The sequence below is a fragment of the Pongo abelii genome, chromosome 2 (genome assembly GCF_028885655.2).
Source record: "Pongo abelii isolate AG06213 chromosome 2, NHGRI_mPonAbe1-v2.0_pri, whole genome shotgun sequence".
NCBI lineage: Eukaryota > Metazoa > Chordata > Mammalia > Primates > Hominidae > Pongo > Pongo abelii.
Window position 1 is genome coordinate 85493538 of NC_085928.1, and position 18596 is coordinate 85512133.

General features: G+C 38.3%; 1 protein-coding gene across 6 annotated transcripts in view; it reads left to right on the forward strand.

Moving 5' to 3' along the window:
• Nucleotides 1-18596, forward strand: part of TAFA4 (TAFA chemokine like family member 4) — a 218967-nt gene that overhangs the window by 175620 nt on the left and 24751 nt on the right. For all 6 annotated transcript variants that reach the window (XM_024244957.3, XM_054551899.2, XM_054551897.2 and 3 more), the window contains one exon: nt 16071-16226. In XM_024244957.3, coding sequence (XP_024100725.2) covers nt 16071-16226 — 156 coding nt within the window. The remainder of the gene's footprint in view (nt 1-16070; nt 16227-18596) is intronic.

Below are 18596 nucleotides of genomic sequence, written 5' to 3' on the forward strand. Positions count from 1 at the left end.
TAACCTTAGCAGTATAGGAAAAAAAGTACTAAGGATAGAAAATGTACAGATTTTTAGAAATATTTATCAAATGCAAAGGAATCAATTCTTGTGCGTGTATGCATATATGTGTGTGCACATATGTATGTGTGATATGTGGAAATATATATATATTTGTATGTATACATATAAGGACTTACCTATGAATGTAAGATACTATGGCTTGAGAATTATCTGTCTGGTTAGATTTTGAAATCTATAATCAGATTTATCAAAATTATGCTGGTATATATTTGAAAAATTAACTCCCTCATCTTTCTGTGTCCCAAATTCCACTGTTCAGTTGCAATTACTGCTCTCTTTTTATATATTGTATATTAACACCATATTTCTAATCAATATTTATACATTGCAATTTATTGATACATCAACTTTAGATTTTACTTATAACCTCTTATTAATATATAGTGTTACCTTTCTTGGATGGTTTTTCTGTTTCTAACTGCTTTATTTGCATGCGTAAATGTTTGTAGCTTATGCATTTTATGAAATTTCCTATCGTTCCCGAGATCATTTCCATTCTGGCTTTCTTTTCTATTCCGGCTTTCTCTTCTGTACTGGCTAGTTGAAAAACTGAGTCTGGGGCTTCCTTTCGCCACTCTTTTGAATTGGATTCCTTGATTCCTGGGTCCCGTATCTCTCTCTAACTCTACCCTTTTATTTTGCTATAGCATATCCTCTGGCAAATTCTTAAATAATTGTGTTAATGAAAATAAAAGTTTTGAGTACAGTACTTAGGTGATGGGTGCACTAAAATCTTAGACTTCATCACTATACAATTCACCCATGTAACCAAAAACCATTTGTACTCCAAAAGCTATTGAAATAAATAAAATATTAAAAACAAAAAAATAAAAGTTTTTAGGCAGGATGTGATATATTTGCTAAGAGTCTCATGCTTTATTGATAGTTTTGTTGGGTGTGGAAATCTTTTTCAGACTTTTAAAAGCCTGAGTCCATTGGTTTTTAGCATACAGTGTTACTTTTGATAAGTATAATAAAATTGTTTTATTTCTTTTTCCACATGTTAATATTTGTTTCCCTTGGCTTTTCAAAGCTCTCACAATTTTCTTTTTGTTATCCCAAAAAATTTGAATTCCATGGGTAAACACCTTGGTGTAGGTCTGCTCTTCATCCTGTGTTTCTGGGCACTAACTGAATTCAAGTCTTTCTGATCTTGGATATGTATTCTTTCTTTGGTGGTATCTTTACTCTGCTTTTTATAGTTGTTCTTTATCTCTGAAATAGGATTCGGGGTCATCTGGATTGTTTCTCTAAGTATTTTCTGTTTGCTTTCATAATTTCCATCTCTTTATCTTTGCTTTTGGAATTTTCTGAGTTTTTTTTTTTAGGAAAAATTGATTTTAGCTATTAAAAAATTTAAGAATGCTTTTGTATTATTGTCTGATTGATTTTTTCATCATAGCATTTGTAGTATCTGTACATACATCTCTCTGAGAAGTATCATAGCAGAAAGGTTAACAGCATTGTTTGAGAATCCTTATTACCTGGATTTGATGTGTGAGATTTTTTTTAAGAGTATTTGACGATGACCTTATGAAACTTTGTCTTTTTCCCTTACTGTCCCTATTATCAAAGACTTAATGAGACTATATATGTGTGTGTATGTGTGCAGGTGAGTGTATTCATTCTCTATTTGATTTCACATATATAAAACTCATGAGGAAGTATATATAAACTTTAGGTACCTGGCATATTGTAAGTGCTAATCATTATCTCTTTCTCCTTCTCTTTCTCTCCTTTTTGAGTAGTACTACTATTATTGGTATGCTTAGGTGCTTTTCTGTTCCTTGTCATTGATTCTCCATTCTCTAGTTCTATCTTTTCTGTTTATTTATTTTGGTCTCTTTCATATTGGAGACTTTCTCCCAGCATTGTACCTTTTTTATGGAAGCATGGACTCTCTGAATATGGACAGGAATAATGACTAACGGACTTATTTTTGAGTACACTGATGGTCAGCTAGGCCTCTTGCTGTCAGCCCCATGCATTGAAGCACCTATTGAGGTCCTTTAAAGTGAGTCAGTCTCTTCCCCTCAGTATCCACTTCTGCCTGTCTCAGTCAGTCACTCCTAATCCACCTGCTTTCCATCCTCCAAAAGGCTATTAAATGTCTGTCAACAGCTGATGTGTCCACTTCTGTACTTTGCTCTTCTGAGTTCAGATCTTATGTTTTCCTTTTCTTTGGTTTTAGTGGGGTCTTAGGAAAGAGAGAAGATACACACAGGCGGTTACTCTGCCATCTTTAACTAGAATTAGAAATTTAAAAATCAATTGAAATCTGGTTCTGCTAAGTGCTATTAAGGAGAGATTCATGGTGCCACATGAGAGTAGCATTCTCATATTTTAATTCTAGACTTAGATACTTAATGACATGTATAGTGTGTAAACAAAAATAGCATTTGTAAGAGAGAGTTTAACACCTAAAATATTGTTTAGGTTATGATAAAAAAAAATGCAGCTTATTGCTGGAGCCTATTTTACTTAGGGCTAAAATAGAACAAAATTTCCTAAGGGAAAATGTTAACGATACAAATATACTTTTTATATTTAAAATGTACAAGTAGAAACTTATCACCAATTTCTACATTATACATACAGAGATTTATTTATTTTTTTCACTGAGATGGTCCTGCATACAAATTTAGTAGAAGAACAAATAAGAAATCTATCCAACTGTGGACAAAATGTTGCTGAAATCACAAATGCACATATTGAAAAGGACTTATAAGGACTAAAACAAGTCCTTTTGTTTATTTTTATCTTCTAACTCTCCATTTGGCTTTATTCTAAACATGATATATATAGGTTTTTAACAGTTCTTTGAAACTGAACACAAGCAATTTCACTGCTCCTTCTGGCTTCTTTGTCTTTTGGTTAACCACACGCTTGGCTGTCACTCTGCTTTTGCAGGGATGCTGGGAAAGGGGGATGATTAGGGTAAGAGGGAGGATGCCAGTGAAGGGCAGTGTCAGTGCCCTGCTTGTCAACTGCCTCCAAATAGAGAGTTTTTTGCAGTCTTTTCTGCGTCTTTGCAACTATGCTCTCTCGGAAGCAAGGTATTCACTGTGATGGACTGAGCATGGGGAGCCACTTCATTTGATTTCCTCTCCACTAGTGGCCCTGCTGAGTTTGAAACCTTTACAAGCACTAGGCAATAGTAAAACCAGAGCCAGACACACAGGAACTGGAGTACCCAGTACAGTCCATTGCAACAGGGATGAGAGTCATGATATTTTCCAGTGATCTACAATGAATCGGGCTAAAAAGCCAATTTACTACACATATAAGCACACAGAGAGAGACTTTTCAGAAACATGAGTGATTTGTTTTGCTCAATTATTTTTCCAATGTGATACTCCCTAATATGCAGCATTTCACCTTTTTTCAGCCTATGAAGTTATAATTACTAAATGACAGTGTATTAGTCAGTGGGGGCTTCCATAAATATCACAGTCTGGACGTATCATATCATTGGAGATACCCTAAATTTGGCATGAGTTGGCTTCTGGTGAGAGATCTGAGGGTTTAATTCATTGACTGAATACCTGGGAGGGAAATAAAGGAAGTAATGCACCAGGTGGGGAAAAAAATTAAAGATTGCCAACTATCTCAAATCTTAAATTCAATGAGCAGCAGTTGGGTAAGGGGGCCATTGTAATATTGATTTTTTTTTCTCCTAGAAGGCATTTACTTTTTCTTTATTCTGAGAAGTATAAACAACAACAACCAATTGAATCAAATTCTTTTTATATTTATTTCCAGATCTTACCAGTTTAGTAGTTTAAATAGCTTATAGTAATAATAGTTGTGATATTTTATCACTAATTTTATTACTATTCTACTATTTATTGTGCACTTACTACATACCAGGTGCCATTTCAGCATATTATCTATATTAGTCTTTACCCTCACATCAGACCTCTAAGGTTTATTATTTTGCAGCTGTGGAAACCAAGGCAAAGAGAAGTGAAACCACTTGTTGAAAATCCTGTAGAAGTACAGAGATGGCAGACCAGCTATTTAAACAGGGGAGCCTGGGGCCTTTACTTTTATAATGGCTTCTAGCTATATTTTGTAATGTTAACTTTTCTCCCCCAACTCTTTATTTGGAAATTTCTCAAATTTAAAGAAACATTAAAAGTACAATGAACATCTTTATATTCCTTACTAGATTTGCCACTTGTTTACATTCTACCATATTAGAACTACTAATTACATATCTTCCTATCTAGCTTTCTTTTATTTCTGAATTTTTTGAAGGTAAGTGACAAACCACATACGTTTTTCAAGAATAAGACCATTTTCTAATACAACTTGCTATTGTAATAATCTATGTTGATACAAACTGAGGCAGACTTGGTTTAAACAAAGATCATATCTTATTGATATTTCCCAGTGATCTACAATGAATTGGGTTAAAAAGCCAATTTACTACATGTATAAGCACACAGAGAGAGACTTTTCAGAAACATGAGTGATTTGTTTTGCTCAATTATTTTTCCAGCGTGATACTCCCTAATATGCAGCATTTCACCTTTTTTCAGCCTATGAAGTTATAATTACTAAATGACAGTGTATTAGTCAGTGGGGGCTTCCATAAATACCACAGTCTGGACAGCTTAAACAAAATAAATTTATCTTATTATAGTTCTAGAGGCTAGAAGTCTGACAACTTCAAGAAGTTGTTGATCTTGGACCTCTGGCAGTTCAGTTTCTGGTGGGGGCTCTCTTCCTAGCTTGCAGACGGTTGTCTTTTTGCTATGTTTTCACATAGCCTCTTTCTCTGTGTGGGTATGGGGAAGAATGAGCTCTCTGATGTCTCTTCCCCTGAGGACACTTGTGCTATCAGATTAGGACCACTATTATGACCTAGTTAACCCTAATTACCCCCACTAAAGCTCTGTCTCCAAATACAGTCCTACTGAGGGCTAGGGTTTCAACATAACGAATTTGTAGGGGACAAATTCAGTACAGTTCATAACACAGTTTGATGGAATATTTACAAAATATAAGTGGATTAGGTTCACTAAGAAGTAAGTTGTATCTCAGTATAACATTTGAAAGTATATGTTATTTATTTAAATCAACTCTTGTAAAGAGGAAGCTATTTCTAGTTCATGTGTATGCATACTTGTATGTGTGTGTAGTCTGTCATACATACTAAAGACCAAGGTTTACCTAATGATGAGATCCTCTCAGAGAATTTATTCCATGGTGTTTATCATCTTGAGATATTATGAACTTTCAAATCTATGATATTATTAGAAAAAAAGTGGTAAACAGATAGTGGACTTCTGATTAAGAAAACTGACAAAAAGAAAGTCCTTAGAAAAGGTAGTGTTTTGAGTAGTAAGGGAAGACAGATTTTAAGACTTATCAGAAGTGATGAGCTTGGGAGGTTTTTAGATATCTTAAAAAGTAAGGTAAGTGACTGAGGAATGTTGGTTAGAATATAGTATTTTTTTGTGTGTTGATTTTTGACCCATTGAATAACTTTTCTTGTAATATCTATTAGAATCGAACAGTAATAATCTCACAAAGACAGTGTTCCAAGCAGATGAGAAATTTTCCTTGAAATATATCAAAGTTAGGAAATACATTATTTCTTTTGGGTGTAGGAAGAAGGCTCTAAGTGGAAAAGCAAAAGAGAGCTGGGATATAATTCTTAGACTGGATTTTGCTACATGGCTTTTCAGGGGAAATAATGTAATATAGTCTAATATATCATCCTCCGTTTTACAATTACCTTTTGCCACATGATCATAGATGTTCACAAAAGCATTCAAGAGCCTCACCAATTTTCCTAAAGGTCTCTCTTTAGGCCTTTGCTACTTAAATCACTCTCTTTGGAATATTTCAGTTGACTTTCTCATCTTCAATAGTTGACCTAAATCTGCCAAATTCTCAGTTAATAGCTACGAATGGTGTTCAAGCAGCTCTCAAACATCATTCTGTCTCGAAAAGAAAAAGGAAAAAAAGGAGCCTCACTCTGTTGCCCAGGTAGGAGTGCAGTGGCACGATCTCAGCTCCCTGCAACCTCCACCTCCTGGGTTGAAGTGATTCTCATGCCTTAGCCACCTGAGTAGCTGGGATTTCAGGCATGTGCCATCACACCCGGCTAATTTTCATATTTTTAGTACGGACGAGTTTTGCCATATTGGCCAGGCTTGTCTTGAATACCTGGCCTCAAGTGATCTGCCTGCCTCAGTCTCCCACAGTGCTGAGATTACAGGCGTGAGCCACTGTGCCCGGCCCCAACATCACTTTTATTGACTTTATGAGATTCTTCATCTTTTGTAATATTTGCATCATAGGATATTTTAGACAGTCACTGAGAGATAGACAGACTTAACAGGACAGCACCTGTTGTTGAGTGGGGACTAGTTTTATGTGGGCAAGGCATACTTTATTCTGATGAATTTAAGAAGTGCATAGCAAAAACCATACCCTGCAAATAGACCAGCTGCTGCAAGTGTAATGTATCAAAAACTGGGGAGAGGAAGACTGTAAATAAGCTATCTATGCTCCTATAAAGCCTTTCCTTTGATGCTCTACCCATTGCCTTCTACCTATTCAGACATCTTGATGAGATTTTCCCCCATAGCATACACATATGCTGTAATTTCCCACATCTTAAAAATGCTAGCTAACATCTGTATATCCTATTGGTGGCATTCTCATTTCTCTCCTTCCCTTGATAACACCATTTCTCAAATAGTCATTATAGTTATTGTCTACAATTTCTCAGTTCTGCTCTCTCTCAAACCCATTCCAATCAAGATTTACCTCCATTCTTCTGCCACTTTTTTTTTTTTTTTTTTAAATTAAGGCTACCAATGGCTTTCCCAGCTCTTAACATAGAGGTAATCTTTTTCTTTATCCTCTAGCTACAGTTTTTCCCTCTGGGATTTTATCTAGTCTCATGGCTTTAATACTAGATACATATGCCAATAATGAGCAATTGTCTTTCCTAAAGCCAGACTTGTCTCTTGAACTCCAGACTTAAATGTCTGGACTTCTCTCAGTTAGGTGTCTAATTAAAATATGAAATTTAACAACCAGGCTCCTAGTTTTCTCTGGTTTATTTAAGGGATGACCCCATTCTTCTTGTTCAAACCCGAAACTTTAGAGTTAGCCTCTTAACATCCAGAATCTCCACATCTAGAAGCCTCTACATCCAGAATCCAACCTCTTCTTCCTACCTCCACTGCTACCGCATTGGTCCAAGCCACCACCAGCTTTCCAGGGATTACTGTGGCAGGAGATGGTGTCGCTGCTTCTTCCATCCTTGCCCCTCTTTAATCTGCTCTGATCACAGTAGATTCTTTTAAAATATATGACACATTAAGTCATTATAAGCTCAAAATATCCAGTGGCTTCTCACCCCACTTTGAGTAAAAGCCCAAGCCTCTATAGTGATCCATGGGGCCCATGTAATCATCCACACACCTTTCATTATCTTTCTGGCATCATCTCCTTATTGTTTCTCCTCTGACACAGCTCTAGTCACAAGGGCATTTCCCCTCAGATTTTGCAAGGCTTTTTTCTTTTCAACAGCTTTAATGTTTCACTCAGTATTCAAATGTTAGTTTCTTAGGCTCTTCTTATTTTAAATTGCACCTTTCTTGCTTTGTGTTTTTTCTGTCACTAAAATATGAAAGATCTTCAAGGAAGATGATTTTTTTTTGCTCATTTTGTTCAGTGTTAGCATGTGCTTGTCAAAGAGTAAATTTTTAGCAAATAATTATTGAATAAATATGTAATAAAAGCCAAAAGGCATTTATTCAGTATCTACAGTGTTTCAAGTAGTTCACTGTGTTCATTAAGCACTTTATTTAAACTTCATAATTGTCATATACTACTTACATATGCGAAATACAAGATTGAAAGGCTTAATCAAATTACCTAAGTCTGGAAGCTAGTATTCCAGCTCAGTTCTTTTGACTCTTAAGTTCAATACCCTGTCTTTTGTTACCAGCAGGTAAAGATAAATCCACTTCCATCTTAGGAGAACAGTCAGATAATTCCATTTGGCATCTCTACTTGTTGAGACCACAGGTGTCTCTCTTTTCTACTGTCCTATCCTCAACACCTGGCAGAGGCCCTAGCACATAGTAAGGGCTCAGTGGATATTTGTCTTCACAACTAAACTACCAAGTTTGTCCATCAAATGGCTACTATCGTCTTCTACACTGTGATGTCTTCCTTCTTGATTAAAAGCCAAGTTGGGATAGGGATAAGAGAAGAAAGTTGAGATTTACGAGAGAACTGCAACTAGGAATACTGGGCATGTTTGCCAAGGGAAGCCACTATCCGTGGCCTCATTTTCTGCTTTCATTTCGTGAAATCTTGTATTTAGCCTTCTTTTTCCTCTGTTCTGCTCCCGTGGAGAGGATAGGCTGAAAATGCCATACAGAAAACCACACTCAAATCAAACAAATGCCTTCTAAGAAGATCAGTGGAGTGTGAGACTTCTCTTTGAGGGTGTATTTTCTAGTGCTGGGCAGGAGGAGGAAGGGGATAAAGGATTTGAACAAAAGGAGAAGGATGCAAGGGAAATAATAGCATAAAGAAAGTCTCCCTAATCTGATGCTTTCTGTGTCTCTATTAGCTTTCAAGTAGTTTCAGCTGAAGAACTTCTATTGCAGATGTGGTTTTGTATTTTATCCCTTTCACGATAGAAAAGCCCTGTCTGCACTGGGACAAATGGTTATTTTTTCTGTTGTTTGAAACTTTTCTTAAAAGTATATTTAATAAGAAAAAAAGATATGTATTTAAGCTATTTACTCTTCAGATAAAGTTAATCCATCCTCTATAGCAGTCCTGAAGCAATCAATTTTTGTTGTAAGGATTATCATAACACTTTTAATGGTGTCTACATCAACTATTCTGGTGAATGAGGAAACAGGCATCTCACATGTTACAGCCCTGCCAGTATTTTAAGTCTTCTTTTTTGAACAGAAAATATGCAACCCGATTGCAATTTCAGAAGTGTGGAAAGGAATCGAGTAACAGTTTCAAGTTTCCCCACTTAAAAAATATGTCTCAAAGAGCACCAAGAACAGTCTCTGGCATATAGTATGCTGTACGTAAGAGTTGGTAAAATAAATAGAAATAAGTACCTACCCATCTACCCCCCATCTGCCCACCCAGACAAAGCCAGAAGGGAAGTAGCTTAGCCACTGAAAGGATTAACAGCATGAAGGGGACAGTGTTTTGTTTTTTGCTTTGTCCAGTTTCCCTCCTAGGAGCAGCCCCATTTCTGGATAACGCAGTCTTGCCTGCTCCAATTCACACTTCAAAACTTAAAGTAAACTCCATATGAGAAGTTTCATCTGCAACTTCTCACTTACTGCATGGGCCTCATGTTATGTTCTCAATATTTAGCTTCAGTTTTCAAGATGGATTGCCACACCATTATGTTCCCCTGCTGTTTTAGAGGAAAAATTCATCTTTGTTTTAAGTGAATTTACTTGAAGTGGCCACTCTCTGGTACCAGGCTTATTGAACAAGGCATCCCCCCTGTACCTTTTTAGAGAATTAAGTTTATAACAAGAGCTGCTAGTTTCAGCTGCTTGTCTGTTTCAGCTTTTATTTTTCTCCCATCCTACAATACTATATGTCATACATGGTTGTAAGAGATCTGTGATGGTTACTTTTCTGTGTTATCTTGACTGGGCCATGAGGTACCCAGATACTTGGTAAAAATTATTCCCAGTGTATCTGGGAGGATGTTTCTGGATGAGATTAACATTTGAATCAATGGATTGAGTAAACCAGATGGCCCTTTCAAATGTGGGTGGGCCTCATCCAATCTGCTGAGGACCTGAATAGAATAAAAAGGCTGCTCTACCCCTGAGTAAGAGAGAATTCTTCCTGCCTGACTGCCTTTGAGCTGGGATATAAGTCTTTTCCTGCCTTCAGACTTGAACTGAAACATCGGCTTTTGCTGGGTCTTAAGACTGCTGACCTTCAGATGGGAATGACACTATTGGCTCTCCTGGTTCTCAGGCCTTTGGACTTGGACTGAAATTAGACAGATGGCTCTCTTGAGTCCCCATCTTGCAGACTGCAGATCTTAGGACTTGCCTACTACTATAATTGCACGGGACAATTCCTTAAAATACTTCTCTTTTTCTCCATGTGTACATCCAATTGGTCTTATTTCTCTGGAGAACCTTAACTAATACAATGTTATAACATGAGCTGCTCAAACAGTTATAAGCAGCAATTTCTATGCGCCATTCACACTGGATCCTTATTTTCTGCCATCAGGCTTTGAGCAACTTTAAGTACCTGTTGCCGAGTACCTACCTCCTGTGCCAGGAAAGTACAAAGAAATAAAAATATATCCTTATTCAAAGATCATAGTTGCATTAGTTCATTCTCATGCTGCTAATAAAGACATACCCAAAACTAGGTAATTTATAAAGGAAAAGAGGTTTAATGGACTCACAGTTCCACAAGGCTGGGAAGGCCTCACAATCATGGCAGAAGGTGAAGGAGGAGCAAAGCCACGTCTTAACGTGGCAGCAGGCAAGAGAGTGTGTGCAGGGGAACTCCCCTTTATAAAACCACCAGATCTCATGAGTCTTATTCAGTATCACAAGAACAGCATGGGAAAGACATATGCCCATGAGTCAATTACCTCCCATCAGGTCCCTCCCACGACAGGTGGGAATCGTGGGAGCTTCGATTCAAGATGAGATTTGGGTGGGGACACAGTCAAACCACATCAATTGTCCACTGTCACCAATACACAAATTTCTAAAAAGACTGTGGAATCACACAAACACCGTCATCAAATAGAAAAAGATGTTGTCAGTGGGAAACTGAGCTATGTCCCATGACTTGCTGAGGTGGAGATGCCATTTTTGGCTCTACTTGGTAAAATACAAGCTATAAAGCAAGAGGGGAAACTTTCCTTCATCTTTTGGTTTGAATCTCACCTCTTCTCAATCTCTAGTTATGAGGCCCTGGGTGAATTAGTTAATTTTTGTACATTTTCTTAAAGATAAAATCGGATTAAAAAATAGTACCTACCCCATAGCATTTTTATAAGATTGCACAGGATATTTGTAAAAAAAAAAAAAAAAAAAAATTCAAACAGTACCTAAAACCTATATTTTATCAAATCTAAGATGCCATCAGTTGTGAGATATACCACTATAATGTGTATTCCTAAGAAGGAAAAGCAGTGTCAATTATAATTGTAAGGTGCTATTAGTTATGTTACCTCCTGATATGTTAAAAGGTGAAAAAAATATGTATCTTAAAATAAGTGAAATACAATAGTTGGTGCTGTATAAATAATTAAAATTCTGGATCAGGCAAGCTGATAATTGAGGGCACTGTGGCCCAGTTCTAAGTTTGAATAGAAAATAATCCATTTGTACTTGTGGATGGTTATATAGCAACAGAGTTCTAAGTAAATCATAGCATTACTGAACATCCAGATCATTTCTTGACTGCTCCAAGAAGTTACTGACACATATATTTTTCATTTTCTTAGTGGGGTTTAAAGCTGCTTTCATTACAGACTCTCAAGGGTCATTTAGTAATCTAACTAAGGCATGATGGTTTGTAATGGACTGAATGTATCCTCTCAAAATTCATATGCTGAAGTCCTAACCCCAAATGTGATTATATTTGGAGAGAGGGCCTGTGAGGTGGTGATAAAGAGTAAATGAGGTCATTTAAGGGCATAGCCTTAATCTGACAGGACTAGTGTCCTTATAAAAAGAGGAAGAGACACCAGAGCTTGTTCTGTCCTCCATGTGAGGACACAGCAAGAAGGTGACTGCAAGCCAGGAAGAGAGCTCTCACCAAGATTTGGACAGGCTGACATCTTAAGTTTGGACTCTGTCTCCAGAGCTGTGAGAAAATACATTTCTGTTGTTTAAGCCACCAAGTCTATGGTATTTTGTTATGGCAGCCCAAGCAGACTGAGACAATGACCAATGGGAGGACATTTCCTGAGAGATAACTGTGAAAGAATCATCCTGGCCCCTGCTCATTGCTAGTCATTAGCTGTCAGGGAATGTTTGACTGAAAGTTGCTGATTTGCATTTGGAAACCAAAGACAGGATCTCCCCTCCAACCTTTCCCAGCCCTTACTTTTCTGCTCACTCAGTGCTAAAGTTTCATACGACTTTACTGACATTATAATTACTGTTTAATTTTACAATTGTATACAACTACCTATGGGAAATCAACGCTCTTGTTATGAACATTTAATTAGGTTTATCATTCAAATCACTTCTCCATATTCATGCTTTCTTAAGTAGTAGATTGAAAACTTTGTCTCTTGCTGGTAGTTTGATTCTCTGGGTACTGGTTCTGTCTGTGTGCATTTTACAAATGAAACTTCGCCTTAGCATTTGTTCTCACCAGTAATTGAATTTTCCTGCCATCAACATTGAAGATGGCATGACAGGGATGGTCCAGAAAACATTCAGAATAATATCGAGGTTATTGTTTGGAAAGCCTGTCTTTATGGATAAGAAGTGTGAATCATGGAATATTTTAAAATTGGTTTTATTTTGAAACACATGCACCAACAGAAACCAAGCAAAGCATTAACCAGTGGGAATCCGCGGGGAAACCTCTTTCAATGAGTAGATGAAATTGCTTACTATTCACATAACAATTTATTAAGGAAAGATAACTTTTTCAAGTACCCTCAAGTGTGTTCATGATTTTCAGATACATCCATTTACATATAATTTCTGAACAGAACCTCTACAATCTTGTTTATGTTATTTTTATCAGAGCAAAGGTAAGTCTTCCCAGCCTGGTATAGCCAGAGTTGGTGTATTGGTTATCTACTGCTGTGTAACAAATTACCCGAAATCTTGGAAACCTAAAACAATCAACAGACATTATTATCTCACACACAGCTTCTGCACATCAGGAATCTGGGAGTGGCTTAGCTGGGTGGTTCTGGCTCAGGATTTCCCATGAGAGTGTAGTTATGCTGTTGGCTGGGGCTGTAGGATCCACTTCCACACTTATCCATGTGACCAATGGCAGTAGACTGTAGTTCCTGGCTATGTAGGCCACTGCATAGGGCTGCTCACAACATGGTTTCCCCAGGACAGATGATGAACACATGAGTGAGCATGCCATTGTCTTATCAACTAATCGTGTACATGGCAAACCATCACTTCTGCTGTGGTATGCCGTTGTCACACAGACCAACTCTGGTTTAATGTGGGAGGGGCCTGCGCAAGGAGTCTGTTTGCAAGTTTACTGATGCGGCTGTTGCCGGGACACTTCAGTTTCTTACCACCTGGGCCTGTCTGTAGGGCTGCTCGTGCCAGGGTTTCCCCTGAGTGAGTGATCTGAGGGCCTGGAGATGACAGCCACCTAATTTTGGACTTGACAAACCAGCACATCTGCCGCATGCTTTTGTTCATATAGACCAACCCTGGTACCATGTGCAAAGGGACTGCACAAACGTGTGAATACTTGGTGGTGGGGATGACAGGGGAGCATCTTAGAAGGTGGCAGCCACAGTTGACATGTGACCTAAGCCAGGCCAGTCAGATGCACCCTTTCCTAGAACTGACACGTGGAGCAGAATGACAGATTCGGAGTGGAATTACTCATTCAGGTTGAGCCATGAGAGTAGTTCCACTTACGGTTAGCTACATTCACTCTTTGTTCTACAAACTCCTGATCTTCCAGTAAAGTTTCTTTGCATTAAGTTAGCTCAAATCAGTTTCTGTTGTTCTAACAAAAGACTCTTAATTGGTAAATGGATTCCAGTGTAAATTACCCTTAAGTACATGTGCAATACAGAAACTATTTTATCACAGGATGATGGAATTCAGGTGGTTGGTGATGGGAGTTATAGAGAGTTGTTGGGAGAGTAGCAAGAAACTGTGGTGCTGATTGGAATTGGAGATGTCAGTGTGTACTTATGCTGTACCTGCACACATATTTCCTTGACCTGTTTGCTGAAAGGGCCTGAATCACTCCCTAGTTGTAATGAGTAAACCTACACATTGAGCTTCGGGTTTCTAAGTCTGATGCCCCATGAAAAGTAATCAAGGATTCTTGAAGAAATTATGGGGGCAGGGAAAATACCAGGTAAGTCTGGAACATCTTGAGGGTCAGAAGGTTAGTAAGTTCTCAAAGAATGATGAGAATATGACACAGCTCCTCCTACCTAGATCTGGGACAATTTGAAGGGTCTCCTCCTGCTCAGATCTGGGACAATTTGAACATTAACACAGAATCAGTCTTACAACTATCATATTGATAATTGATTCAGGTGGAAATCATCAATGGGTACTAAAACTGTAGGTGAAAGTTTGATAAAGAATGGGATATATTCATAGTCTCACTAATATATCTCCCTCAAAATGCTTACTAATATAAAGGGAAAAATAATACCTTTACAATGGAGAAGGCTGACAGATATCATCCTAACCATTTAATTAAAGGTAATAGCACTGATAATGGGACGAAAGGACATTGGGTGTTTCCTGATATGATGCACTAAGAATATAGAATCACTTCTGGGACAATCTGCTAAAAATGCATTGCTTGAATCTTATCAAGAGGAAGCATCACGCAAATCCATACTGAGGGACATTCTGCAAAATAATTGGCATGTAAGTCTTGAAAAATGTCAAGATCAAGAAAGAAAGACTGAGGAGGAGTTTCTGAATAAAGGAGGCTAATGAAATGTGACAATTGAATGCAATGCATGCACCTTGGTTGGATTCTAAGCAGGGGGAAAATAGCTATAAAAGGCATTATTGGGACATTGGCAAAATTTGAATATAGATTGTATATTACATAGTAGCATTGTATCATGTCAAATTTTCTATCTTTAATCATTATGTAACCTTATGTCTTTGTTTTTAGAAAATACACAGTGAAGTAGTTAGGGGTAAAGGGGTACCATGTCTGAAATTTACTCTCAAATGGCTTAGAAAAACATGAGAGAGTGAATGATAAAGCAAATGGGGCCACATATTAACTGGTGAACCTCGGTGAAGTCTGTTACAGCAGCAATTGCCAACTAATAACAAAGTACCACACATTTAGCACCACGTTTCTGCAGGTCAGAAGTCTACCACTGCCTGGCTGGATTCTCTGATCAGCGTCTCACCATTGGGTTAAATTCAAGATATCAGCAGGCTGCATTCCTTTATGAGGAGGCTCTGGGGAAGAATGAGCATCCAGGCTCACTCTGGTTATTGGCAGCTCTTGAGGTTGTAGGACTGAGATCTCCATTTCCTTGACATGTGGCCCCTCCATCTTCAAGCCAGCAATGGCACCTGGAGCTCTTCATCTGTCTGCTTTTCAGGGCTCATTTGAGCCCTGAATGGCCCGACCTGGATAATCCAGGCTACGCTCCCTCTCTTAAAATCAATCAGTTGGCCAGTCACGGTGGCTCACACCTATAATCCCAGCACTTTGGGAGGCCGAGGCAGGCAGATTACTTGAGGTCAGGGGTTCGAGACCAGCCTGGCCAACATGGTGAAACCCTGTCTCTACTAAAAATATAAAAATTACCTGGGCATGGTGGCACACACCTGTAATCCCAGTTACTCGGGAGGCTGAGGCAGGAAAATCGCTTGAATCCAGGAGGTAGAGGTTGCAATGAGCTGAGATCATGCCACTGCACTCCAGTCTCAGTGACAGAGTGAGATTCCCTCTCAAAAAAAAAGAGAAAGTCTATCAATCTCAGTCACATCTGCAAAATCTCTTTTATCATGTAATTAATGTGACATAACCATGAGTGTGACCCCAGGGGTTGAAGATCCTGGAGGCCTCATTTCTGCCTACCACAGGTTCACAGAAGTTTTTTGCACTCTTCTCACCACCTTTATATAAATTTGAAATAATATGTTATCAAAATAAAATGTTACAAAGACTCATCAGCATAGCACAGGAAGTTGGAAAATGTCATCATAGCATCATTTTGGTTTCGGTGGTGTCATTTCCTTCTAACAGCACTGGGTTTGTTTTTCTCCCCCATTACCTACTAGGTCACCACCAAATCAAGCAAGGGACCTGTGAGGTGGTCGCCATGCACAGGTGCTGCAATAAGAACCGCATAGAAGAGCGGTCACAAACAGTCAAGTGCTCTTGCTTCCCGGGACAGGTGGCCGGCACAACTCGGGCTCAACCTTCTTGTGTTGAAGGTAAGACCTCTCTGGTCAGTATCTCTGGTATTTCAAAAAGGCCAAAACCCACCAGGAATTTCCCTATTTTACTGTCTTTGCAACCCAAAGAAACCTAGGGTTGCTTTGAGATCAGTGTCAATCCAAAAGTGAACATAAATACAACTCCAAAAATGTCTTGATGGTAAGATAAGTCTTCAATAATGTCCCACAAGGGGTACCAATGGGGAGTTATATTATAGGGCAGTTGGGAAGATGTGCTTCAATTCCTTTTGCCCACCTGTCTCCAAATCTCACTCACCAAAGCAATTGTTTCCACTGATGCCCTGTTCTCCTTCCTCTTATACTCTGTACTCAAAATTAGCAGCATGACTTTCTCACTTCGTGCTTGGTGTTATAGGTTAGTATCCTCTCTTTTATTTCTAGTTTATCATTTTAACAGACATTTATAGGACAGTCTCTTTGGAACAACTTCCCTGGGAATAGTTTAGAATCATGTATCATTCATTTGTAATCTCCAAATCCCCTAGCAGAGTGCTGTGCCAATAGTTAAAAAATATATATGAATGTTGATGGTTGTAGGTGGAGGCCTGGGATTGATTTCTTTTGATACCCCTGGCTTCTTCCAGCAGATGCCATGTTAGAAACAAGTGTCAGTCCCCAGGGGAACAGATACACAGGGTTAGTCCTGTAGCAGTTGCTCTGCAGTGTCATGAAACCTCCCTGAAAATGAACATTTCCAGTCTCATTTGATGCATGTCTAAAGGTCAGCAGTTAAAAGACACACACATTCTTAACTCCAGATCATACTGCACAGTGACCCCAGATCACAGAACGGCTGATTTACCTGCATCCCATTCCCCCTACCAAACACACATATAGACATACACAACTATATGGGCTGTGTGGTTACAGTGGTATGTATCAGCACCATCTCAGCCACCTGTAAAACACGAAAGTGAAAGTGGAAATTTTCCACCTACAGTTCTTTATCAGAAACTTTGGGGGCCAAATGTGTTGCTGAATTCAGACTTTGCTCATATTTTATGTGGGTAACATAGTAAATATACCATCTATTACCTTACAGACCTACTGTACTCTCCACTTGCACCCCATAATCACAGAAATATTAACTATATCTGCAGTAAAATGTATGAATATTCATGCAGAATGGGATAAGGCTGAATAAAGAACTTCATGTTAATTCAAGTCAGGTTTTGCTGTCATCTTACAGAAAACCTTTCAATTTCCAGAGCTTTTTGGATTTGGGGATTATTGATAAAGGATTGTCAACCTATAAAAAAAGATGAAGATCTTTAACATTTAAAAAAAGGCATTTAAAAGAAATATGCTAAGTTTCTATACCTCCAGCTGGGGAAGTCTAATGTATTTATCATCTCTATTAATTGAATCCAAATCACATGACAACCATTATTTCTGCTGGCTGTCTCTCAAATCAGCCCACTTTTCTCCATCCCCACTGCTATGTCCACAGTCTAGGGGCCACCCTTAGATCTTGCTGAGTGTGCCACACCTCTCCTTCCACTTTCAGTCCTGTAGCCTGAATGATCTACAAACACAGAATGGATTATGTCACTCCCATACTGAAAACCACACTTTAGTGGCTTCCCACTGTCTTTAAGATAAACTCCAGGAGTTCTTTACCATAGCTTGCCGAGTCCTGCAAGATCTGTGTCTTAATTCTCTTTCAAGTATTCTACCCTAGGCAATCCAGAGTTCTTCCCATTTCTTTTCATTTCTGCACATTACTAATTTATATCCCTTGCCTGAATCATTGCCCTCCTCCCCATGACACACACCTGGTCTGCTTAATTCTTCTTATTCTCCTTTCAAATCTCTTGTAAGTTCTTGCATCACCCTGGACTTCCAGTTCATGACATTCATCCCATGTTATTGTAAAAATGTATGCCTTCCAGTTGTATGTAAACAGCTTGTGGATAGGGATGTGGTCTCTTACTTTCATCTTTCCCCATTGGCTGGCCCACGAACAAGTTTTAGTACTGTGGAGAATGGACTTTGCTAATCACAGATTGCTCTCTACAGACAATGTGTTTGCTTGCCTCTGTAGGCCTCAAACGTCTTCTAACAAACTCTTTTTATATTCTGTCTAACCCAGAATAATGTTTTACAATATTCAAAGCACGTTTATTGGTACCTAAAAAGTACTGATAGGGCAGTTATGACTATTAGTATCTTTACCTTAGTAAAGAAAATATGAATACCTTACCCCAAACTATCTTGTTTTAAATTTTATGTATGGGCAAATCCCCTTTGACCACCACTCTAGAAGTAACTACATTTATCTGTTTGGTCAATATATTTTTCTGTATATTTGTGTATTTGGAGATAGGTTTGTAGAAAACAGTGGTA